This window comes from Anguilla rostrata, chromosome 10, assembly GCF_018555375.3.
Source record: "Anguilla rostrata isolate EN2019 chromosome 10, ASM1855537v3, whole genome shotgun sequence".
In the NCBI taxonomy this organism is placed as follows: domain Eukaryota; kingdom Metazoa; phylum Chordata; class Actinopteri; order Anguilliformes; family Anguillidae; genus Anguilla; species Anguilla rostrata.
Genome location: NC_057942.1, coordinates 41,839,836 through 41,865,510, shown reverse-complemented (window position 1 = coordinate 41,865,510; position 25,675 = coordinate 41,839,836). Strand labels below are relative to the sequence as shown.

At 41.2% G+C, this 25,675-nt stretch overlaps 2 protein-coding genes across 4 annotated transcripts in view; both read left to right on the top strand.

Moving 5' to 3' along the window:
* Positions 1-852: 852 nt before the first annotated feature.
* On the top strand, positions 853-20,185 carry LOC135233570 (AP-3 complex subunit sigma-1). Of its 2 annotated transcripts, XM_064297259.1 has the most exons (7): positions 853-1,121; positions 5,147-5,238; positions 8,841-8,952; positions 9,311-9,382; positions 9,761-9,868; positions 14,784-14,826; positions 18,879-19,106. In XM_064297259.1, exons 1-6 carry the CDS (start codon positions 1,053-1,055, stop codon positions 14,817-14,819), a joined length of 489 nt encoding a protein of 162 aa, XP_064153329.1. In that variant the 5' UTR covers positions 853-1,052; the 3' UTR covers positions 14,820-14,826; positions 18,879-19,106. The 2 variants fall into 2 exon arrangements, with proteins under 2 accessions (XP_064153329.1, XP_064153327.1); XM_064297257.1 differs by lacking the exon at positions 14,784-14,826 and having other exon boundaries at positions 859-1,121; positions 18,879-20,185.
* Positions 20,186-22,576: 2,391 nt separating this feature from the next.
* Positions 22,577-25,675, top strand: part of commd10 (COMM domain containing 10) — a 54,378-nt gene continuing 51,279 nt past the window's right edge. For both annotated transcript variants that reach the window (XM_064297255.1, XM_064297254.1), the window contains exons 1-2: positions 22,577-22,737; positions 25,114-25,204. In XM_064297255.1, the coding sequence (XP_064153325.1) occupies positions 22,709-22,737; positions 25,114-25,204 (120 nt within the window). In that variant the 5' untranslated portion in view covers positions 22,577-22,708. The remainder of the gene's footprint in view (positions 22,738-25,113; positions 25,205-25,675) is intronic.

Genomic DNA, 25,675 nt, shown 5'->3' with positions numbered 1-25,675 from the left:
GAGCCAATAATTGTGACAGGAGGCCTCTCGAGGCCCTGGCAATACTCAATATTGATTTGTTTTGATATTACTGCCAATGGGTTTGTTGGCAGCGGTGAAATATTTGATTTTGGGTACCTCTTTGCCTGGAAGGTCATCTTAGGTCTCTGTCTGTCCCTGCCTCAGCGTCTCGCTCTGAGCTAAAATTTACCCCCTGGATTCCTTCCCTTAATAAAACCGCCCCGCTGTGCATTCCTGGCGTCGGTGTTCTGGGAAGTACGATGTAAACCCTCCTTGGGCTCCCAGATTTCCTTAATCTTGGGGTTCTCTGGACAGAGGCCCCCACTGTCCACTCCAGTGCCCCATTTTCTGTCTTAGTCCTCTGTGTAGATTTTCTCATTCTCCATCCTCCTCTTTTCCCACATTTCGACAAGCTGCTCTCATTTTAACAGCCCTTTCCTCACACACACACCCCAGCCACCCATCTTGAAGTACACATGTTGGTCAAATTTTTTTAAACAAAGGACTAAATTCCTTTATGTGACAACTGGCTTAAAAATCTTGGCTAGTGCATTCTTATGTGTGCAATTAAATCTTCCATCTATCAGTACTTCATACGTTTACAGTATGTTTATTTTACGGGTGCATGCATGGATTTCTACACTCATGCATTTTATGAGGAGTTGTGACACATCAGTGTTTATCGACGTTTAAAGGCACTGCTATTTTCTTAAACAGTGCAGCTCGACAAGTGCGACGACTCATTGAATAACAGTACCGTGTGCAATCGTGGCGGTCTTGTTAGGAAAACGCCAAATAGGAATAAATACGGCGCCTCCTTTCCTACGTCGAGATATTTACATGTGACCGCAGTTTTAGACCCTCTTCGGCGCCCGTACTTGGAAGAAGATGAATGGTTTGACGTGGAGTATTTCCGCTCTGAGATGCAGTTGAGAGATATTTGCTGCTAGCCAAGTTTCAGGTAGATTGGAGATTAGAGGGTTAAAACTGAGAGAGCCGGTCTTAAAAGACTGATCGTTGTATCGTCGCTCCCTTCACATTTTTGTGAAACCATGATTAAAGCCATATTAATATTTAACAACCATGGCAAACCTCGGCTGTCCAAATTCTACGAGCACTATGTGAGTATGGACAACAAGAAATCCATCTAGCTAGCCTAGCTAGCTAGCTAGATGTGCGTACTCTAGCCGGAGTCAGTGATTGACATCTGTGTAGCTGAACTCGGCTAGCTAGTTGAAGTATAACAACAATGCGTACGAAGTGAGTTTTTCTAGTGGTCAACCACTAGAAAAACTCAGTCAGTAGCAAAGCTACCGAGCCATTTCGTTTGTGTTATGCAGTAGGAAGTTCCTTTTCCAATGGTTAGCATGATGGCTAAATTATTGTCTCAGCATTTGCATCATAGCTATCTTATTGGCTAATCGGGTTGGCTAGCTATGTTACTTGTCATGATACTCAGAGAAGCGAGCGTTAATGAGCTAACTTAGTTGTGTAACATAGCTAATGAGCGCATGGTTCTATTTTAACTTCTCTCTGAAATGTAAGATAGCTTTTTGTCTTTGTGTTCCGTTAAAATTTTGACGCGTTTTGCCTCGAGACTGTCACAAGTGAAAACCTCATACTTCCTGGGTGTTTCGTGAAATCATGGGCACAGGGGCTGGATGGATGGTGTTCTGTTATGACCGTGGCACGAACCTAACGTTAGCTAGCTTGCTCTTGCTTGAGTGACTTTTTCTGAAGTCCTCTCCCATGAATGTTTGGCACTGTGAATTAATGTTATGATTTTCAATGGACCTTTCAAATCTCAAAGCATTAGGTTAGCAGACTAACTGACAGTTATTGTTTAAAATGATGTCCAGTTTTGTGACCTCAAAATGGATTATACCTTGCGTGTTTTCTTTCTGCGTTTTGAAATGGAAACAGCTCGCAGTCAGCTGAGCTGTAGCCAGCCATGGGGGAAAGTGAGCATCATTTCAGATGTGATGTGATGTCATGTCATGTGACTCGCGTAGCAACGGGCCGGGGATGGCAGATGGACAAGGTGAAATGCCAGTTTAAATATTGCTCTTGCTGCTGAGTGTCCATACTGTCTGCCAGCTGAACACATACCAGCCCAAAGCATCTGGACTTTATGAAGCCTGTTTTTATTTTTGTTTTTGTTAGAGTGGACAATGAATGGTCTCTGCATCTGAGAAAAGTACAGTAGTACAGTAAGTTGCAGCAAGCTCAACTTCTAATGCAGGACCAGAAGTTTGTGATGCCACAGCATTTTGCAAGCGTTTTGAGCAACAATACCTTGCAGGAATCAAAAGGTCTAAGAGATAAGAAGGCCTTTTTTGGTGCTTGTTTTGAGTGTCAGTGTGTTATGAGCCTCAAGAAAAAGTTGGCTAAAATAGGGTCTGGTTGTAGGAGAATCCCGGCAAAGAAAAGCAGAACAGTCTGCTGATTCGGGCAGGATTTTATTCAGTTACACACGACCTCCTCTTTCCCCAAAAAACTGCTTTTCTGTCCTGCAATAGCATGGTGACGGTGATGCAACTCAGCCGTAACGTGATTGGGTGAACACTGTAACAGACTCGCTGTTGTTATTTCTGCACGCTGAAGTTTTGATATGGCCTGGGTCTTAAACTAAACAATCTCGCCGGTGGCAGACTGAAGCGGAATGATATAAAAGGCTTATCGCACCGCTGGTAAACTGCTGAAATATGCTCGGCCTGTCGCTCACAAATTTTGCACAGTAAAAAGAAGAAAAAAAAGAAAGAGAAAAGCTTCTTCTGAGAGCAGCGTGATTGGCTGCTGGGGCTTGGAACAGAAGGGGAGCGGAGATAAGGAAATGTAATCAGCTCGTCTCCGGGCCCTGGTGTACGGTGTCGTTTCAGAACGGAGGGAGGTATGGCGGGTCGAGAGGAGTGAGGTGCTGTCTCTCTTTCCTTCCACCCCCCCCCCCCCCCTGCTCCCTAGGCCTGGCCTGCCCCTCTCGATGTCCCATGCTTCCTATCACCTGACCAAGCGTAGCCGTTGCTCGACCATGAGAGGTTGCATTGTAGACGTGGCCTTTACTCACAGACACGTCTTGGTAGACTGCTGGCGCATTTTAATAAGCACTTTCTGTAAAAAAAAAAAACAACAAAAAAACCCCAAAATTGGCTATTTTCTTATTCCAAATGTGAGCTCACACAAAGGTCAAACTTAGCCTGCACACTACAGTTTCACCCATGGTAGGTTGCTGTAACAGTTGGTAAAATAATTGCAGTTAGTAAAGGGTTACATGATTCCCATGTGATCTTACTTGGTGTGACCTATTTAGTTTAACGTCTCAAATCCACATTAGGCCCATCAGTTTGAACATTTCTGAAGTCCATCAACGCGCACTTCAGGATGCAGAGTTGTTTGGAGACAAGTATTCTACGGTGTGCTTTGTAAAGAAAATTCATGCTTTGGCTTCTTGTTGACATTTACAGAAAAAAATGGCCTAATTTGTGGAAGTCGTACGCATGTGGTCACTTTCCCAGCTCTGCATAACAGCAGGCAGGTTCCCAGGTCTGTAGGGCTCTTAAAAAATAACATTTTAGCACGTATTGAGTCGCTCTCAACCACGTGATGCTTCCTCTTCTGTTCAGTAGGGGTTGAGAGGTCTCTTGTTAGACATTGGCACTTTGAATGAGAAAACTGCAGATTTAGAATCCACTGAGATGAATATAAGTTCCAAGTAAATGCATTACTTATTGGCATATGAGAAGTAGAATGTTGAAGTTTTAAAAAATTTTTTTTATAGAAACAACAAAGTAGTCTGGTTTTGGCGAGTAGTTCATCTCAGGGGTAGAGAACCACCACAGATATGAAAGAATGACAGATTTCACAGTGGAAAAAATGGAAGACTCTGCCAGCGATGATTTCGAGAAAATGAGGGGAGATTTAAAAAAGAAAAAAAAAAGAACAAGAAAGAGAAAAGACTGAAGAGAGAACACAGGGCCAGGGAGGACTTTGAAAGTCAGTCTGCTCAGCAGTGCACAGCCTGTCGAGCCAACTGAGAAAGAGAGCGCAGTGAAGGGAGGAGAAAGAGAGGACAAAATTCCTTATCGGTTGGAGATTATGTGGAGCGTCTGTTTGAAATGAAAATGTTCGGCCTTCACATTCCTGGCATTTGCGTTCCTCTCGAGTGTTTGTACTGTTTGTACTGACTTGTGTGTAATTCTGAGTGCGGACTGAAATGCTACAATACAGGCCGTTTAATATACCTAAACAATTTTTTTTTTCATTTAAAGGGTGAAATTCTATAATTGTTGAATTTAATATGCAAAACATTGTTCATTGCCTAGTGGGTGTTCATATTGGGGGAAAAAAATATTGATTTAGTTTCGCAACTTGGAACACCAAAATTTGTTGTTCAGTCATGTTGTTGTGAACTTCTGACCTTTCGTACAAAGCCCAGAATGCACTGCTGTGCCCTTAATTTCCTCTGTGGATTGTAGCAAATCTCATTTTGAAAATCACATATTTGTTATTAACCCTTTAAACAACCATAATCACTTGAAAACCGGTGAATACGCACTCAGAACATTTAGTAAAACTCAAGGCCAAATAGCAAACTGAAGTAGGCCTAATGGCTGTCAGTGGAGTTCCATTAGCATTAGACATTCCACATTTTATTTATCTTTTGTGTCATTATTTTCTGAAGGCTGAGAAGCAGTTCATGAAAACATCCCATTGGTTGTGTGCGCTGCGGGTCATCTTGAGGGATGTTATTAATGAGTGAAGTTCGACCAGCTGGTGTGGCTGGGCCTGAATTGTCAGCCCTTTGGGTAATCTGTGGATAATGTGTAATCGGGTTTAAGCTTACCCTACTGTTAGCAGTCATGCTAATTGTCTCTGGACTGAGGCCATCAGTGGTAAATGTACTTTGTAGTTGTGTAAGCACTGAGGGTTTTGAACTGTATGTTATTTAAAAATGTGAAATCTTGCTATTGGTTGCTGAGTTTGCTAACTAGCTAAAGTAAGCAAAAATGTACTGTAACGACATGTAGAACTGAAATTTTGTGTGAAGAGACTCTTCCTTTTTTTGATCTTATTTATCGACTGAAGGGCGAATAAAGAAAGAACGCTGTCGTCTGATATCCCCCTAATTTTTCTCCTCCGTTTCGGACAGAGCGAAGACACGGAGCAGCAAATCATCCGAGAAACTTTCCACTTGGTGTCGAAGCGCGACGAGAACGTCTGCAATTTCCTGGAAGGCGGAATGTAAGCGCCTCCCTCCCGTTTATTTGCAGTTTGCGTCTGTGAGTGAGAGAGAGGTCCTGAGACGGGCCTAGCCGTTCCATAAATCTCACGTCTTCTCCAGAAAACACAGGCACCAGGCTCTCTTCCCATTAAGGCACTTTTTCATTGCTTTTTAGAAGAAGGGCCGCTTTCAAAAGCACACACTGTAGCTCCGAGTGAGGCTAGACGTTACTTTAATGGCGAGCGTCACATCTCCTTAATTCAGTGACAGAGTGCGTTGCATTTAGAGCAGGGGGATGAGATTTTATCCACAATATTGAGCTGAACTGCCATTGTACACCTCTTTCTCTGGCTGTAATAGGAACATAATTGGAGCACCTCACAGAGTAATCTTACTTTGAGGGACATAAAACAAAAATCTACCGGTAAAATTACAGCCTCAGAAACGACAACATCTTTATTATTTAAAAAAAAAAAAAAAAAAACCGTCTGAGCTGCTTCTAACGGCTTTTAAAATGATCAAAATATACTTTAAAACCATCCTCTAATGTCCACTCTTGCAGTGGATGTTTTAACCAAACGAGACATGGTATTGCCCTAAAATGACGAGATATTAAATATTCAGTGGGCGAAGTTAACTTGCCCAAACACAAAGCTGTCTCTTTTTAAAAAAAAAGAGTAACAGTGAGGAACTGTGCAGCCTCATGGAATCATACCTGGGCCGTACTGTGCATACGAACAGTTTGATACCTGGGCGAGCCCTGTAGGGAAGCGCTCGATAACTTATTCATCCGGTGGGCTCCAGGGAGCGGATACTGAATTACATGTGCATTGTGAGGGATCTGATATTTGATCGGATGTGAAGCGGCCTTCTGTTGCCTGAAATGTGAGAACGGCTGAGAGCCGATTCGTTAGCCTCCTGTTTCGCTCATAGTGAAGCTGGACCCACCCGTTCTCCCCATCACCTGCTGCAGTGCCGGGGTTTCAGTAGATGTGTATTCATCATAAGTATTGTTGTCATATTGGCTTTGCTTAGCTCTTTAAATATTATGAAAGCAACTGGGGGGAAAATACTACCTTTAGTTATCGAATTAATGCAGCGTCCTCGCTTCAGGTGTTTTTCGAAGGGAAATTCGACAAGATGAGAAATCTGGTCACATCGTTAAGGCTAAATATGAGAGAAAGTTTATCCTTGACTTTATGGTCTGTCTGGAAAAAAACACCTGTCATCTTCTAGTCTGTAAATATTACAGTAGTTACCAGTTACACTGTCATAAAAAGTTCATGTCACATGATGTCTGTGAGCAGTATACATAAAAGAAGACTTCCAGTTCAGAAAGATTTTACAGAATGTGATTTGAGTTTTTCTTTTTATTTATTTTTTATCTCCTTAGCAGAATGGCCTTATCCACAGACAAGAGCTTACAGTTGCTAAGAGCTCAGAGTTGTTTTTCCCATCCTATCCATTTATACTCCTGGGGTTTGAACCTGCAACCTCTCCACTTACTGGGGCAGTTCCCTAACCTTTACACTGCAGTAGCGGTCACCCCTGCTGCTGTAGGTTAACACAGTAATACAAGTACAATAAAATGCATTGGTGGTGGTGGATGTGTCAGGAAGGTAGCAAAGATCTTTTTCTGTTCATCACCAAGACTATATACTTTTAAACTTCAGCTGTATTTTATGATTGTCCACATTAGATTTTTATGCTGACATGATCGACTTTTTCTATGATGCATGGTCTTGTATGTGGATGTTAATGTAAGCGTAAACACTGAAACACGCCTAAAAATGTGATGCAGTCACATGATCATTGATAATGATTTTGCCTTTGATGTCAAACTCGTAATGGTCAAAAAGACTTCAAGAAGAAATCAACAAGCACAGTGTTCCAAGATGTTTGGGTCTCTGGGGCTAATAAATCTAGTTAAGTTAATTTTAAATGAAAAATAAAATGAAATAAAACTGAACCACAGTATCTTCAACGTTTCGATGATTGAAACATTTACAGTAAATGTAAATAAATGTAGGCTATGTGCGGAAGGACGTTTTCTTTATTCCTGAGGCAGAAAGAAGTCCTGAATTGAACCTGCAGTGTTCCATAAATAGACCTGTGTGTCACTGTGTACCTGGCGTATAAAGGCACTAATCTGTTTCACCTGTTCAGGTGGATCTAATTGAAGACGCGTCGGTGGCAGCGCGGTGTGTCTGATGCTCTGTAGGGGTGTCGCTTTGCAGTGTGTGGCCTGGCCAGATGGCTCGGAGGACTGATCTGCGTAAAACCCCTCTTTTGGCCGGCTGCCATGTTCTTTCCTGTCTCTTTGCAAAGTCATTGCAGTCTTATGGCTGCAAACTTGCGGGTAGTTCGTCCTAATGTCTCCTTGGCACACATACATAGCCATCCCCAGCTCGTATCGAAAGTCGTGTTTGCTCCCAGTCTTTTTGAATTGCGAACATGTGGCGTCCGTGTGTGTACGGTAATTATTGACAGAACTTGTGACTGCAGTGCGTGGTGTTGCACATTATGATTAGAATGGTGTCGCACTTTAAAGTTGACAGCTTGGTTGGTAAAAAGTCCTTCTCTTCAATCATGGATGTACCTGAAATATAGCCTAGTCATCAAAGGCATCTCTGTCTTGAAGAGAATTTTGTTCCCTTCAATGTGTTATGATAGCTAATTTTTTTATTTCTGTTTGTGTTCAGAGGGTCCTAATTATTACAAAGCTCTTGGTTGAACATTTATGCATTAAACATGTTTTAAAGAGGAATAATGCTGGACTGAGGCACTCAATTAGTGTAATTATGAGATGATAGATTTCCATGTATTTTTTATAATATTTTTTAATGGGAAAGGGCATATTGAACATCTTCATGAATTATTGGTCACTATGAATAATACAATAATAAAAATTATTTCAGCAGATGGTATGTGCTGTTGGTTATTCATTGTGAACAAACCTGGGTTAATTAATTATAAGAAATGATGTAAACCCGTGGAAACGAGTTTATTACCGGCTGATTATTGCTGATTTTAAAAGAAACAAATGTTTTCACCAAAACTCAGAACAAAAGTAGGCTATTCCTTCATATGGCTGTATATTTGGGCAGGAATTTTCAGGGACTTCAAATTTTACCTACATCCGAAGAGATCAATTATACAAAACGCATATTTAACCGAGGTCTGATTTAAAATAGTTTATTGTCATTACTGGTGGGCCAGAGTTACTGAAGGATTGTGCTGCTTTTTGACTGCCAAAGTAGTTCCCACAGGGTTGTGCAGACATGTATATGAGAGCATTTCATTGCTCTGATTGCCTATTTGGGCATCTGCTACTGCAACAGATGAAATATTGGAAATGTTTTCGTGCCACAGGCTTTTTCCTCAGTAAATGTGGCTCTAAGGGTCAAGCAAAGTGGTCCCGTAAAATACTAAAAATGTGCAATGACACTGTAGGGTCATTCCGTCTGAAACCAAATTTAATTTGGGAGTTTTCTGAGCGCTGGTCTTCTGCTCCCTTCATAACGTTATTTATTTTACAAATTCCGAATGGTCTGTTCGTGTAAACAAACCCAAGCTTTGATGGTGATGTTCCTCCTGATGTGACGGGCGTTTGTTTCCTCAGGCTGATCGGGGGCTCTGACAACAAGCTGATCTACAGGCACTACGCCACGCTCTACTTTGTGTTCTGCGTGGACTCCTCAGAGAGCGAGCTCGGCATTCTAGATTTAATTCAGGTGTGTAAATCTTAAGAAGTTTTAAAAATATATTCACACACATACACACACACACACACACAGAAAGAAACACCTACACACACACACACACACAGTATGTATATCGTATTTTTTATAAATATCTTTCCCATTATTCAGTGATCTTCATCTTGTAATTTCTGTGACACCTCAATATTCTCTCACTCATACTGCTCGTGTGCTTCAGCAGAGGTTATCTGTCTATCCGTTTATCCGTTTATTACCTCCTGCCGTTCCCTCCATCTCGTCCTTGGTTGTCCCTGTCGCTTGACCTTCCTTTTCCTCCCATTCCCCTGCACTGCTCGGTTTCCTGAAAAGGCCGTTGTGAATGTTTTGACAGGTATTTGTGGAAACGTTGGACAAATGTTTCGAGAACGTGTGCGAACTGGACCTCATTTTCCACGTGGACAAGGTGATGAATTTTATATGAAAGCTTCACATTGAAATTTTACATTTCCTGGCGTTTTGGCTTGAAGCGACTGTTGCGACTGTTTTTCAACTAAAATTCTGACTATTTTGACAGGGGATAAAAAGTAGATTTATTTGTTAAAATGCAGCATGCATGTCTAGAATCCTTACAGTGTAGTATGGTAATTTTCCACAGTGTAGTATGGTAATTTAACACAGTGTAGTATGGTAATTTTCCACAGTGTAGTATGGTCATTTTGGTCTGTGTGACTTTAAAAAAAGATGCGTATAACTGAATTTTTCAAAAGGTTACCGTGATACATCATGGGGAACGTTGTGCTGACAGAATGATGTTACAGTTGTATTTGCCTTTTGCCGATAGGTCCACAACATCCTGGCAGAGATGGTGATGGGGGGCATGGTCCTGGAGACGAACATGAACGAGATCATCATGCAGGTGGACGCGCAGAACAAGATGGAGAAGTCCGAGGTAAGTGTGCCGTCGTCCGCGAGGGCTCCCCCTGCAGGTCTGTGCCGGCATGACCGCGGAACTCTGCATGTTTCCCGCGATGCCCCCCCCCTCCTCCCCCCTTCGCTGCTCCGCTCCCCCCACCTCCCGCACGGAGTGCACGAGCTCGCTGGCCGGCTGCCCCCGCCCCCACCCCCCCCCCCTCCGGCCGCTGCCCCCCCCGCCACTGCCGCTCGATTCTGCCGCGCACTTGGGACAGACTCCGCCCCCAACCACCCCGTCAGGTCCAATCAGAAAGACTCAAATCCGTCTCAGGTGTCCACCGGTATTACCACCTGGGCATCCCAGCCGAACATGCAGTCAAACCCGACTCTGTTCCTCTACATTACAGTCCTCATTAGAAACACTGGCTCCTCCCTCCTGGAGAAGCAAGAGGCGAATAGCAGTGCATTTCACCACCACTTCTCATTGCTACTATTACACGATCATTGAGTTCCAGTCCCAGTTATATTTCCTCTTAGAATATGGGAGGAATATTCGGGTGGGGCTGGGGGATGGGGAGGTGAGTGGGTGGAGGGGTGGTGAACAGGGAAAAAAAAAAAAAAAATCAGTGAGATTTGATGGTGCTTTAGTCAAAGACAGCTGGAAGGCACAGAATCTGCCATCTGGTCTGAATGATTCAGCCGTTTTTTTCCCCTAAAGCTGTTCTTCTGTTCGGAGAACGTGCTGTGACCTCTCTTCCACTGAGGTAAAAATAGAAGTCCTTAATTTGCAGACCTCATTCCATATTCATTTGTGGCTTTCGGTGTCCGTTCGGTAGTATGACACTCATACGGAAATATTGTTCTTTTCCCAAACATTCATTCAAAGGGGCAAATTAAAGTGAATTTAAAATGGGTGCTATAATCTCCACACTCGGACTAGCGCTATCACTAAATTTGCTTCCTTAGGCCACTGCTATGCAGGCAATGAATCCAGCTGTTGGGTCCATGTATCCCTGTTAAAATAATGAATTCCTGCATAGCAAACTACGCAGTGAAGCACCAGTATTTTGTGCGATACCTCATGATCACAGCATGCTTTCTGAGGCTCCTGCTGCCCGTGGCTGTGAAGCTTTTTTAGGTTATCTGTTATTTACGCTACAAATCTGCTATTCTTCAGGCTGTGCCGAAGTGCTTGTATTGTAGCCAAAATGCATGCTCGTCTTTTGAGTCCAAACACATATCGCAGCAATATTTTGAAGGGTAATTGTGTCAATTAAAATATTATCATTATTATAATTTTAAAAAAATGTTTATGTTGCATCATCACCCTTTTCTGTATTCATAACATCACTATTTATTTTCATAATTATTATTTTGCTCTTTTTGCCAATGGCAAATAATTTGCCTCATCCATCAGATCCCTACTGGAGTGTCAGCTGGTCTGTGATTCAGGCAAATTATTTAGTTACTCAGTGATTTTTTGAGTAAATTTGATTTCATGTTTTCCTAAACTCCTGAAATATATTTCCCATGTGTGTCATACGTCTGAACTTTTAATTTTTGTTTTGCAAGGACGAGTCTCCGGGTTCAGGGTTTTAAGCTTATTAAAATGAAATTCAAAGATGCGAAAGGGGATTAGAGAAGGTCCTCAGAAACGCGAAGAATTATGGCATCCTTACAAAAAAAATGAACAATGACTTAGACGCATTACAAATGTTATTCTACTAATTTGGCCGTGGCATATCGAGCATTTTGGCTGAACGCCCAGAGCCGCTGGACTGTAGCTGTTACTTTGTGACCTGTTTCCCCGAAGATGCTTGGAACGGGTCCATAAATCATAAAGTTCATAAGTGTCTGAAAAGGGCTGACGGTTGCCTTTGTAAATGGCCGTTTGCATGTTATATTTCCTGTGGATCCCAGTAGTTTTTCTTGCGATTATAATAGGCATAATTCATGTGGGGAAAACGGTTTTTATTTTTCAGGAACAAAAAGGGGATATAGACCACGAACTTAAGAACTTAACCGTACTTTAAATAGGGCCCATTGTGTGGTCTCAGCATCAACAAAATAGGGAAGGACAAAAAAATGAAACTATTGGTTTCTGTATTCTTTATGTATTCTTTGCTGAGAACCAGGGATGGATCTATAAATTGTTTGTGCAGGGAGAAAAATATTTTAAAAAGTGTCCCCTGTATGTACACACACACACACACACACACACACACACACACACACACACACACACCACCCCCAGGGGGCGCTGGATCTGCTAGTGCCTAGGCAAACTCATTATACCCTCTTAGCTCCATCCCTTCTGTGAACAGTCATAAAGTCAGTTGATTTGATTTTAGGTGACATTATTTTTTTTGTTACCTTCTTTTAAATAAAGGGCATTACCCCTGCAGGTTTAATTCCTCTGTGAATATGCAGATCAACAGAACTTCAGTCCAAGTTTTTTCAGTGTATTGTATTTATTCCTAAAAATGAGTCACTGAGTTGGTAAAAAAAAAACTGTTGAAATGAGCCTGGGCCCCTAACCGAAGTCCCTGCCGATCCAGGCGTGCGTTTTGTCATTAGCTGACTGCGAGCAGGAGTCCCAAACAACGAGACGCAGGTGACATGGCAAAGCCAGGTGTGGGCTGCGCAAATTGGGGACAAAAAAGAACCAAACAAACTTGGTGACCATCAAGAAAAGGACAACTGTTATGCCCTGACCCAGATGAATGTGATAAGAAGTCTGGGAACTATTTTGTCTTTTTATAACCAAGTGATTTAGCGATATTTCTACACCAAAGGTATTAAAATAGGTTCTATTGACTGCAGAGCAGTGCTCACCAAGCTGCCATAGAAAATGAGTCTTATAATCTGACCCCAAAAGCACAGCCCTTGTGACTAGCATTACGGTGGTCGCCCCAAACACGAATCATTCTGTTGTTAAATAATCATACAAAATCCATCCAGTGTTTCGGTCGCAAACGTCTGCTCCCGTCGAGCGACAGCAATGCTTTATCCACGGCCTGAGTCACGACGCGATGCGCTCATATTTTTAGCCGCGCGGCACGAAACCGCGTCATGAGATCTAATCGCGATCCAGAAAAGTCGCGGGAGATTAATTTTTTTCCCCCCAAAGCGTAGCCTTGAAAAGATCTCCGTGCCAAGAATAGAGAATTTAAAAGCTGGGCTCAGACCTGCCGATGCTGTGTGAACAGCAGTTACAGACAGTACTGCTGGGGAGCTGCCCTTACAAATGACACAACTGACATTTGATCAAGCCTAGTTTGGCAGACATTGTGTGTGAAAACAGATGGAGAAAATATCAGCAACCTTTCACTGTATTACCCATATCGTGTAATGGGACATATCTCCAGAAGGTAAGTATGGGATGACTGACAGAAAAGCCGTCCAATGGGAAGTAGGGGTCTTAGACCTCACTGTAGTGTTGGGGAGGGCTGGTGGTAGAGACTGCAAGCTGTGCTGCCTGTGCATATGTGCAGAACTTCAACACTTTGAAGAGCAGGCTTTTTGGGATGTTTTTCAAAATTCTGAGTGAGTGTTCTAGAATTCCATTGCTTTCGATTACCAGCAGTGACTGTTACATCAGCATTAGAATGTTCAGTGAAGAACATTCTAATCATATATTTGTGACCTCACACCTAAAAGGATTAAAGGTGAAGTGAATAGTTAACAAGTGAATCCTCTACATTTCCAGGTAAAAGCATTGGCTTCTATTTATACAGATACTAATGTATTAGCTGGATCGAATGCCCCCCTTTAAAATCAGATCATTAGCATTTGCTTCTGCCTTTTTTGACATTTGGCTGCACAGCACTGCAGTTAGTAGTACATGGTTGTGTGAAAATGTGTAGTCATGTGTAGTGTTTTCAACTGATTTGATTTTTAGATGCTGTGATTTAACAGTGTTGAGACTAAAATAAATTAATATGAAGCCATTTAACCCATGAATGGATTTTTACAAGAGAAATTTTATTTTTTTATTGTTGCCTTTTCTCAAGGTATTGCATGTTCACATATTCCATTGACATTGAACAATCATGCGTCTACTACCAATAAGCAGGATTAAATATCAGTTACATGGATGTGAATACTACCTTATGTTTCATAATGGAGTTGCGCAAGCTGTATTCTCTGAATCATTCTTGACAGATGTAAGATGAGTCTTTGACAGTTTCCCAAACATCAAATCTGCTCTCTTGACGTTTCCTTCTTGGACCTACCACAGACCGCAATATCTTAGTTTTAAATATCATAAGTAGTTCATTGGGTAAGTCTCAATCAGATCTCAGAAGATCACCATAAGAAAAAAAAAAGCCTTGTTTAAAGTCATCACGTCACATCACATCACAAAACACTTTTTTAGTCTGTTATTTCTAAACGGAACTCTTCTGTTAGATGGCAAATAGGAAAAGTTAATTATTCCTAAACTGTTTTAAGGACTTTTAAATGCACACAAGGGGTCTCAGTAACTCACTCATTCAATCATTAATTCATTCACCGACTTACTTGCACGCACACACACACACACACACACACACACACATGCATAGGTTTTTATCTCATGCAGTTTGTGTAAAACTGAGCTGTTTTTTACTTTGCTTCAAAATTTCTCAGCTGAAATTCAAAGTACCGGAACTTGAATTTAACTGAAAACCACTGTGAATTTTATTTATTTTTTTTAAAAGAAAGCTTATTATGGAATTGTTAGCAGCCAGAATTTGGGCAGGTTCTCATTCTAGAACCCTCGGTGGTAGTGGCCATTGATGGTTCTTAATGAGTGCTTGGCGTTTGTATTTTCACCCGTGCGGTCTATGGTAGGTCACTCCATTCTGGTCCTATGATATGAACTGTGATTAATTTTGCTATGTTTTTAACAACCATTCCTCATTTCTCTTTCCTGACCTTGTCTAGTTCTTTCCATTCTTCTCTCTTTGCAGACGTTTATCTTTCAGTCCCCCAGACAGGACAGGTAGAACACAGGTACTGCTGAACCTCATGCAAAGTAACCTGCAGAACACGCGTTTTTAGTAGCTTTCCGAAGGTTAACGCTTCACGGTGGACCCAAAAATGCTACCTGGGAAAAAATGTGCTCCAACCCTGCTTTTGTTGTAGCTTCAAACAAACAAACAAACAAATAAACAAAAAAGTCTGTTCTTTGCCAAACCGAAGGTAAGAAATCTGCAGTTAGTCCTTGCGTGGGACAGTTTTGTTTGTTGTGACACTAATCATAACGTAACAGAATTTCTAACATGGCGGTTTCTGTCTCTGTAATCTGTATGCTTTAATATTAATGACCAGATGCCTGTTTGAATATAATATAGGTTCCTTTGCAGTGCATCTTTCTGAGTTAGTTTGAATAACTGCCCTTAAGCCTTATCTTTAAAAGGTGTTCTGGCAGCTTCTGGCAAAACAGTGTAAAACCCAGGCTAAGTATTTTCTTGGCCTTGCAAAGCAGCTATAATTTAGTTTTACAAAATTCATCCACTTGGCATGTGGTTTGTACAATCTAACACATATACCTTCCCTGGGGTTGCTTTCAAGGAGATGCTGGGGTTCTTTAAAAAAAAATAAATAATAATAATAATAATAATAATAATCTCAAGTTTTATTCAAATATCCATTGCTAAATTATTATTTTATGGCAGTCAAGTGATTTGTTTCTGAACATCTCAAGGTCCCCAATTTGTTTAATGAATTATTTTCACTTGCTGGCCAAAGCAAAAGCTTTCTAAAAAAAATAAATAAACCCCATTTGATATATGATGACATCACAATGGGCTACGCAGGGCTTCATGAGCTGCTAACCATTTGCACTAATTGCGGTTATAATGAGGCTTTATTGATTTGATTCTATCGTCGGTAAAGTCATTGACTCGGGTTGTAAAGTATTGTGTAATGTGTCACTGCCTCCCGCCCATTTGCTGTTGACACGTCTGTTCATTCTAACCGCGAAAGTTCGTTAGCCGTACCTGCTGAATCGACAATTAATTTAAGCATTATTTCTCATTTTTGAAACTCGTTCAACCTGTTTTCTAAATGTAATGAAGCTGTAAATGACTTTGTTAAGCATCCTATAACTCACCACTGTTGTGCAATTGGATAGATGCCTTTGCTGGTCAGTGGACTGATGCCTTCAGAATGAGATCATTCAGACATTTCAGAGGTCCACGATTGAAACTATTAATTGGTCACAACTAATGTAGGCCTACATAAAAGGGGAGGAGCCAAGTAAATCGCATGACCAGGAACATTTCTTGAATTAAATATTTCACATTTTTTTCTGCACTGTAGCGTGTCTTCCATAGTCTCCTAGTTCCAGCAGTTGCTTTTTTTTTAATTCTTTTTTTTAAATTAGCTGTAGTATTCTTTGTATTAGACCCAGACACATGCTGGTAGTTTTGCCGGTGATTTTAGGATAGACGTTTGGTACTGACAGTTACCGAAAAGCTTTAGATTGGAACGTTTCACGGTTGTTGCGGCGAATTAAAAGGCAGCGGATCTGGTGACACCTCGCGGCGGGATGGCTGAGGCGCCGTTCCGCCGGTACGGCACCCGCCAACCTTACCTCAGAAGAACGGCCGCGGAGCGACCGCGATCGCCCGCCGTGACCGCTGGCACTACCTGACAACACCGCCCGCTGCAGTGAGATCTGGATTTTTAACTGACTTATCTCACTGTTGTTCTCAATCAGAGCCACTAGCACTGCCCCTTTGTGTTGAAATGGGCTGAAGGGAAGTCACCGTGGCAGCAGTGAAGATGAGAGCACTAATTTAGAGGCACAGCGGGGCAGTGAGCATGTGGCAAATGCCAAAAATGTATGTGTAGGCTACAGAAAAGGGCGTTTTAACATGCAGCTGTTGTTGTACATGCACTTTATTTATCCATCGCGGCAGCCTGCGACTCGTACCAGCGTGCACGTAGCATCTTCCTTTAAACTGGGGGGGGGGGAGGGAAAAAACAAAAAAACTTGGGCAGGTGTTTATGAATATTCATTGACAGAAAGTCTGTTATTGCTTTGGATTGTATTCTTGTGAACATGTGTAGAATTATTTAGGACCGAAGTCGATTCCAGATTCCAGCGTTCTCATGAATATTCATTCCGGCCGCAGCCAATCAGACTGACTTTAAAGCCGCAGCCAGGCCCTGTGGCTTGACTGGCGAGGAATGTGGAAGGCAGCCTTCCGGGTGATTTATGGTCTCTGCCTTGGCCCAGCAAGGTTCACCGTACCACTTAACACCACGATAGCCATCGGACAGTTGGCTGGCAGCTCACCAAGCGTACCTCCAAGTTGTCGCGGCCTGGAACACGACTGCCCAATCTGGCTTGCTCTAACTGGGATTGTAAAGATTGTATATTGCGACCTTGCGAGAGCAACATCAAGCAGGAACATTAAAGATGCACTGCCTGTACACTAGCTTTTAGGGTCACATACACTAATATGTAAAGGAGGACCTGTACATATTTTTCAATAATCCGTTGTTCTCAAACGATCTGAATCTTTTTGGTAACTGTCAGTATGCTTTATGGAGCTAATAGATTAGAGAGGTGATATTCTGTCTGCTTAATATTCATTTTTGGGTCTGACTATTGAAGATGCCCTTAGCGGGTTCCTTAGAAGAGCTATGATTCCCAATCTGTTCATTGAAGATCTAAACAACAACAGATCAACCAAATGCTCAAAATATTGAATCTGCCGTCATGTATTTTGAAGTATTAAGCAATTCAGGTATGTTGGGATATAAATCATCTGTAAACATGCTGCAGCCAGACTGCAAACAAGACTCACAAGTCAAACGTGTCATTTCACCATGCATAATCGCTAGATTTGTTGTGAAAAAACCAGTGTATATTATGTATTGATTGTTTTTGTATTCAATCTTTGTCTGGGACCCCATCTGGAGCACATTTTTGTTCTGACATTTGCTTTAAAACACCGATGCCTCGGAGAGTCGTACTTCGATTACACGGCTGATTTTGAAACCCAGGGTGTGTTTCGACGAGTGAATCTGAGCCCAATTTGAAACTTGGGACATAAACTTTCAAAGATAAAATTAGACACAGCCCTGAATGTAAACTTTCAAATCATAAAATTTTACATTTATCAAGCTGTGAAATGCTCTTGGAAAAAGAAACGAGTGAATTCCATTAGAAATTGGCACTTCATTTGAAAAGTCATAGGGGTAGGATACATTGAGAACATTATATTAAGCATGAATTGTAGAAAGGCATCGAATCATTTCGGGTTTATTTCACGTCAGACTAGGCCAAATGCCCTACTTTTTAGAGCAGTGTCCCCCCATAAGACATCCAGCCGTCTCAGAATGGAGACAGCTGAGATGTTAGACCCCCTTTAGTGGCTCAGCTCAACGCCAATTAATTCCTGCGTAAGAAAATTTAATAAAACTCTGTTTTGTGGAACTTGTGCAACTTGTGCGTTTCATCTCAACTTTTGCAAGATCAACCGTTTCCTCTCGAGTAACGGAAGCCTTGCCTCTGTCTTCAAAACGGCTTCACCACACTCCCCTCCGAAAATTCGGATGAAAGGATTATGTACATGTTCCTGTAGCTGGCATATCTCCTCTTCTCCTTCATGTCAAAATCCATTTTTCTGCTTTTCCGCCACTCTCTCCTTGCATTTTATCCCTTTTTTGCAGTCTACAAGAGCTTGGTGGGTTCCCTTTTTAAGCCGCGCTGCCTCTGCTAGTATAAATTTGCCGTATGTTCAGTTTCCTGAGATACGTCTTATTCTGTTGCCTACGTTTCTTTGTAACTGGCTGTTGGTTTGAATCGAAAAGACATTTTTGGCCGACGACACAATATTGCATGCGCGTGTGTTAACGGAGGCGTGGGTATTTGTTTGTGATGGCGTACGTGTATGCGTGCCGTGGATGCTTTGCACACTTGTATGTCGATGCCTGTGTCCGTGCAGTACGTCGAGTGAGTTTGGCGTGCCCGTTGTTTGCATTGTGGACGCGCACGATGGCGACGGTTGGCGCCGACTCTAACTCTGCGTCTTGTGCCCCGTGTGCAGGCTGGCATCGCTGGGGCACCAGCCCGCGCCGTATCGGCCGTTAAGAACATGAACCTCCCAGAGATGCCGCGAAACATCAATATTGGAGACATCAGCATAAAAGTGCCAAATCTACCCTCGTTCAAATAGTGGGACGGCTCTCGCGGAAGTTGACAAATGTTTACGATTTAAATTTTGTTTACCAAAATCAAAGACATAACTTTTATCAAAGAAAAAAAAAGAAAGAAATGAAGGTACTGTTTGATTTATCTTTTGTGTTCCTTTTATGTACCCACGTTGGAAATGAATGTCAGTTATGTGGCTTTTTTTTTCTTACAGTATTTATTTATTACATTCCTTTTCCCTTTCTGAAGATGTGCCCTTATGACTTGGCTGCTACAGTATTTTAAGGAGAAACGGAGTACTTCTGCAGTACTCCCTGTGAAGCATACTAAAATATTCTTGTATTCAATTATCTAAAAATCTGTACTTATACAATATATGGTATTGTTGTTTTGTCTTATATGTATTCGAAATCTTTTAAATGTATAAATTATATCTTTTTCAGGGGCTTAAGTAACAGTTTTTCTTAGATATCTGGTATTGTTACATTCCAACAAAGCCCTCGTTGTCACATGGTTCTTTCCCGCATTCTGAAGCCTTAACAACGTAAGCTGGATAGTCAGGTGGTACACGGTGCGTTTGCTTGGCCAGAGTGCCTTGCAAAGTCCTGTCATTACCTGCGGTTTACCTTCCCGTGTGACACCGAGCAGGTTATGCGAAAGTAAGCCTCTCCTCTCTACTCTGATGGGATGCTGGCCTTGTCCAGTCAAACTGCTCAGTTCATTAACAGTCTGACAATCACGGGGGAAATGACGCACTGCCTTGTAGCTGTATGATATAGAGTTTATTTTTTTTCAGTTTTTTAGTACGTAGCTTAATTCACCCACTTTCTGCTTCTCTCTCAGCCACTGTTTTTTGTAAACCATTTTTGAACCTCCTTTGTTATCATGGGGATGGTTTGGTAAGACCAAGATTGTGAGCTGATACTGAATCACGTAGGTGTGTCTGGCGGACATTCAAAATAAAGTCATTTTGTTATTGTCTTATACATATAATTATGGCTTTGGAAAACAAATTTGCAGAAAATGGGGAATGGCATGTCTGATGAAATGGTGGGAATTATTGGAATGCAGTGATATTGGATGTCTAATGAAAATGGTCTCATTAGTACTTGAAGCCGATTATATGCTGTTTCTTTTAATCATTGCATGTAAGGATTTGTTGTTTTGTTTTTCTTTTGCATCATAATAAAGTATTGAATCATATGTATGGTGTCAGTGTATTTGAATTTAATATTTGTTTCACAGGGATGCTGTGCAGTTTGAGAGTCACCTGTAGGGGGCTCTGTCACACTTTATTCACAAATTCCAAAATCTGTCGAATTACTCATTGTGGAATTTAAGTAAATGCATTGTATTGCATTGTGAACTTCCACTTCCTACTTACCAACTCAGAACTTTGGCTAAAATAATTTTTCAAAGTTTTTTTTAATGCTGAACATTTCTTACTTTTTAGACATTACAGAGAACCATTCCCATATGAACCACCAATACACTGTGAAATGTTAATTCAACTCTTAACAGATAACATTTGATCCCACTCTGGAATTATCTATTGAGTGTTGAATTAAACACTGGACATTTTACTGTATAGCCATGCATATAAACTGTGCATTCCAGACCGTGTGTGGAGGTCAATGATCCAAGACCATCCTCTCGTCTCTGTCGTTCAAACCTCTATCTGTTCATTACATTTAAAACATGGCCCCTGAAATTCTAATCACATTTGTGTTTCTCCCCCCTCTCATTTGACATTACAAATTCTGTAGCATTAGAGGATAGCCTTTAATAAGATAAATTGCAGCAGTGTAATACCGTTAAATGTTGCTACATTTTTGGTGCCCCATCTTTCATAATGAACCCTGGGATGAAAGTGTCTTTAAATGTGCTTAATGTCATTTTACTGAGACTCTGTTTAACGGCTCATAATGGTTTAATTTCCAGTTTCTTCCACTTCATTAGCTCATGTGCCAGGTCCTGCCCGAGAATGAATAAATTCAGCCTAAAGAAGAGCGCAGTATATCTTTTATCTTTCTTCATTGACTTCTGTAAATGAATTCTGCGGGGGAAGGTAATGAAGAAGGATGTCCAGCTGTGTTTCCTTGACAGATTTCTCATCTCTCTGCGCTGAAGGTAATATTGGTCTTCCCCGTCGCGCGGCCTCCTCTGAAGCTGGTCTGCGATGATGGGAGGACATTTTGTTGATTTCTTCCCAAAATGCATTGCAAAACTTTTTTTAATTAGATTTTGTTTCACTGTCCTTAAAACATTTGTCTGCATTTGGTGGTGACACATAATCAAATTGATATCTGATACTTTTCTTTTTAGCATAAATGTTGTTCTTGTTTATATTTTATATGTCCTCAGTAGAAGCCAGCGATGGAAAAGAATCTAATTTCTGGTACAGAGGGCTTGTTTTTTTTTTTTGGCTGTTGGAGAGAAAACTTCAAATTTCCACCCTTCAGGTCATTAATTTATTTAACTGGAACACACAGTCCTGGGGAGTATTTCTGTAAATGTGAAGTACTGTATAAGAGGGGGAATAATTAATCTGTTATGAAAGGAATTATATTTGCAGAGTAGTCTGGGCATTCTCTTCTAGCAGACTTAAGCCTCCTTCCCATGGTTAAATCCTCTAAATGCTGTGGCCTGGTGAGAGTTCTAGCTTGCATAATTTAGGAAAAGGGTGTCATATTTTAAACTGGATAAACAGTGTGACTGTGCTGTGATGCTCCAGTGGCAGGAATAATACATTAGCAGTACCAGTCACTGGAAAATGAGATGTATTTAATAACTGCAGTCCTTTGCCATACCAAAATCCACTATGAAATGCTACTTGTTTGCAAACCTATTTAATCATATTTGGCGGTTGGTGGATGGTAGCCAGGAAGTTTAAATGTGTAAGAAGACATGTTCTAAATGTCATTTTAGCAAATTGGTGTTACATCTCTGTTCCAGTTTGGCTCAATGCCACATAATACTGTTCCATGTTTGTCTCCAGCCACTTGTTTCTAAAAACCCCTACAGTAAAAAAGCAATTTTGGGATAGTGAAATGTTTCAAAGTTTAGGCCTAATAGTCATAGGAGGCTTACATTACCTGGGTATTTAATTAAGGATTATTGTTTTTGACATTGCTTGTGTTAGATTCTAATTTTGAAAACTAAACCAATAAATAAATAAAATAAAAAAATCTACATATTTAACAAATCATTGCATTGCAGTCTTACTTTTATCTGTAGAGATTTACAATCTTCTTACAATTTTCACGATTGATCACAATGGTCACGTAGAATGTTCTGATGAACACCTAAACAGGTTAGAACGATCATGAAAGGTTTTATGGTGCTGTTCTTTTCTTTGGTGCTGAAAGGTTTTTTAATCCTTTATAACATTAAGTGGCAATCTTAAAAGATGGAATTAAAAATAAATTAATAAAAAGCACGTATTTGTTTTTTAGTCATGCAAATGCAGTAACGCAATTGTTTGTAACGACAAATAACGCAAAATAACATTTGTTCGTAGCTGTTTTGGGGGACGCCGACGTGAACACAGACTGACAGAATGCGATCGCTTAAACATTTGTACTGTTTGGTACCGCGGGCGTCCTGTCGAAACTGATGATACAAAACATGTGACCGACTAGGAAGTAAAGTAAAATGGAAAAATAAGAAAATTATATGCAGCTAGCCGAGAAGCCAGCTTAAAGCGAATACATTCCTTAAGTCATTATGGCATCTATTATCAAAGAAACCCCGAGGTGAGAGAACTTGATATGAAAATAGAAATGCAATTTGTATGGATTTAACTTGCTGGTTAATGATCGGGGATATGAAGGGAAAACAGCAACTAGCTTGCTAATCAGACAGGTAGCTTAGGAAGCAAACGTTAGCAAGTTTTGTGCAGCATCCTGCTTTATATCTTTTATTGTACTCCTTCAAAAAACGATGCAGACTAGTAATAAGACTGTAGTGTGGACCAGGTATCCGAACTCAGTCTTGATAATTCACAAAACTCTAGATAGTTTATGTTATTGCTACGTTAGACTAGTGTCTAGGTCTCTGTTGAGTGCTAACTGGTATTGAACTAGCGTGTGCCCACACACACTATCCAGGTAAAATTCCCGAATCACCGTTGGAATATAAAAAAATGGATGTCACACCACCAGGATTTAACTTTAGATTACAGCACCTAATTTCCTACATTTAGCTGGAACAGTGATACAGTATGGCTGAATATGCTTACTGGTTAGCTGTCCCCGCCTGTAACTTTGTATTAATAATAAGATCCATATAGAACCGGATGATTTTTGTTTAGATCAATAGATAGGTTCGACCAGTATGACATGTCATAATATATGTAAAAAGCGAATTCAGGTTACTGAATAAATTTCAGAGGGGTCCGCATACAGTATAAACATTTTGCATTACAAAGATCAAATCAGGTTATCCCATTACCTTGAAGCCTCCCGACAGCAGGATGATGGCTTGGATTGCATAAACGAAGGGCATATGTTTTCCACATTTGTGCAGTTTGCACAGCGGATCTACCAAGAACACAAAGGCAAATGTGCTTGTTGCATCGAATTCTTGAACGATTTCAACTGTGTAAATTCGAGTGTACTGGCAGGGTGTTAATGAAAAATGATATGAAACATTTTTCGTGGGAAAAAAAACAAACAAAATAAAACGTGTGCCTCTTGTTTGTACTCAGTATGGTTCTGAACTCCGTTTGGAGTTAATTGAGGTGATGTACTTTCACCGGTTTAGGCTATAGCTATATGCTGATGTGGCCCAGTAAAGTACAATGCTGAGGTAGCTGGGGGTGAAGACGATGACGTGACACTTAGCCATCTGTCTTCTGCCGCTGGCGTTATATTTTTAGCTGAGACAGAAGGTGAACTCTGTAAAAAATTAACAAGAATTTTTCTGCTTGGTGTCCTAAATGGACACTCTAGACCATGCAAAGACCGATTATGGACCTACAAATTCATGGCATTGATTTTTTTTCAAATATTAAATTGTAAGATAATAAAATTAATTAGACTAGACTAAATTAGACATTAGACTAAATATGAAAAGGACCCTTGCCATTTTTAGGTAGTATTCGTTGGGGGGATAAATTGTTCACCTTTGTACAGCTTTGTCACCTTGTACAGATGAATAGTCTTTAATTAGAATTTTGACAATAAACAACTGTGCTCTTTGGAAATGTCTACGGTTCCCTGAGGATTCTGAGTGATTTAGTCAGTAATGGTGCTTGCTATGCACACAGCTAATATGTTAAATAATTAGAGTTCACCACGATGGTTGAACACAGCCGGCTTTGTCCCGAAAGAAACAGGGTGAATTGAGGTCAGCCAGGAGTCCCCACGGTTCCGGCTGTAGCTGATGAAAAATACGCCTGTCCTCCAAATCGGCACTTTCTGGTGCTACTGTAGTAGTGTGTGGTGTAAAAAATCAAGCACAGTGGTAACATCAGAAGTAAAATTTTAGGGGAAAAAAAGGAGTTGCAAATATTTATTTCAAGCGCAGTGAGGAAATTGGGCTCGCACCCAAACTGTGAACTTACTTCCTGGCAGAGGACGGCCCTGTCCTTCTCTTTTGGTGTGGAAAGCACTTTGGGGGCCGTGCTCTGAGAAGTGCTGCATAAAAGTTATTATAGATGTAAAACCGCCCATAGTGGAGAGCTGATATTTCACCTTTACAGCGAGTCGAGAAGATTTACTGCGTCGCTGAAGCCGGAGAGGACCTTTGTGTTCATTTTATACAGGGATGTGTGATGATCCCTATTAAAAAGTGTTCAAATAGGGCTTCAGAACCAGCACAGCACTTTCTGTTTAGTGGATATCGGTGACAAAAGCCGTTTACCGTGGGAGACCGTTAAACTTGCACGCTTTGTTAATGGCACACGGACTAGGCGGAGGTTCTGTTTGTGTCCGCGGTTCTCCCGTTATACTGCGTGAGAAAGCCGATCCGATCTCTTCGGCTGATGCGCAGGGCTTGACTTTATGGTGGCTGATGACCTCGCAATGTTTACGATCATGGCGGAAAGGCTGTGGCATGTGGGGCTGATTACTGTGCAGTTTTGTGTTTGTCTGACTAAAGGTTTTTTTTTTTGTTTCACATCTGAATAGCATTAAAGAAGCAGTGACGCATATCAACGCGATCGACATAAACAAGTTTTCCCGACTGCTGTCCCGGATCCTGCAGAAGCTCCACCTTAAGGTATCGTATTAAATGCGTTAAGTCATTGCTTGTGAATGCTTCGGTTAGAAAACTTTCCCCCTCTGGAACATGGACTGAAGTAAAAAGTGATGTTCAGGGTTCTACTCAATGGAGTTAACCAGCTGACTCAATAATCCTACTTTGTGAAATACCCCCAAGGGCCCTGTTTCGCAAAGGAGGATCACTAAGTTAGCTGGATAACAACACAGAGTAAAACTGGGAACCCTCACAAATCTGGTGAAAGGTTCCAGGTTTTGCTCAGCGCAAGTATCCAGCTAACTCGGTGATCCAGCTCTGTGATACAGACCCCCAGTGCAGTTATCCAGCTAACTCAGTGATCCAGCTTTGTTGAAAGATGCCCCTGGACTGTACTGAATGAGCAGGTGCTTTGGCTGCGTACATTCCCCACGAGCCCCACTGCTCAATTCATTTTGCTCTAATAACCCTGCGGCGTATCGGGGCGGGTGTGTT

What these genes read in the sequence shown, in the direction of transcription:
- LOC135233570 (XM_064297257.1), top strand. Translation starts at nt 1,053, where the DNA reads ATGATTAAAGCCATATTAATATTTAACAACCATGGCAAACCTCGGCTG. An exon ending in TCATTTTCCACGTGGACAAG is followed by an intron (nt 9,383 to 9,760) that starts GTGATGAATTTT and finishes TTTTGCCGATAG; the next exon opens with GTCCACAACATCCTGGCAGA. An exon ending in ACAAGATGGAGAAGTCCGAG is followed by an intron (nt 9,869 to 18,878) that starts GTAAGTGTGCCG and finishes CCCCGTGTGCAG; the next exon opens with GCTGGCATCGCTGGGGCACC.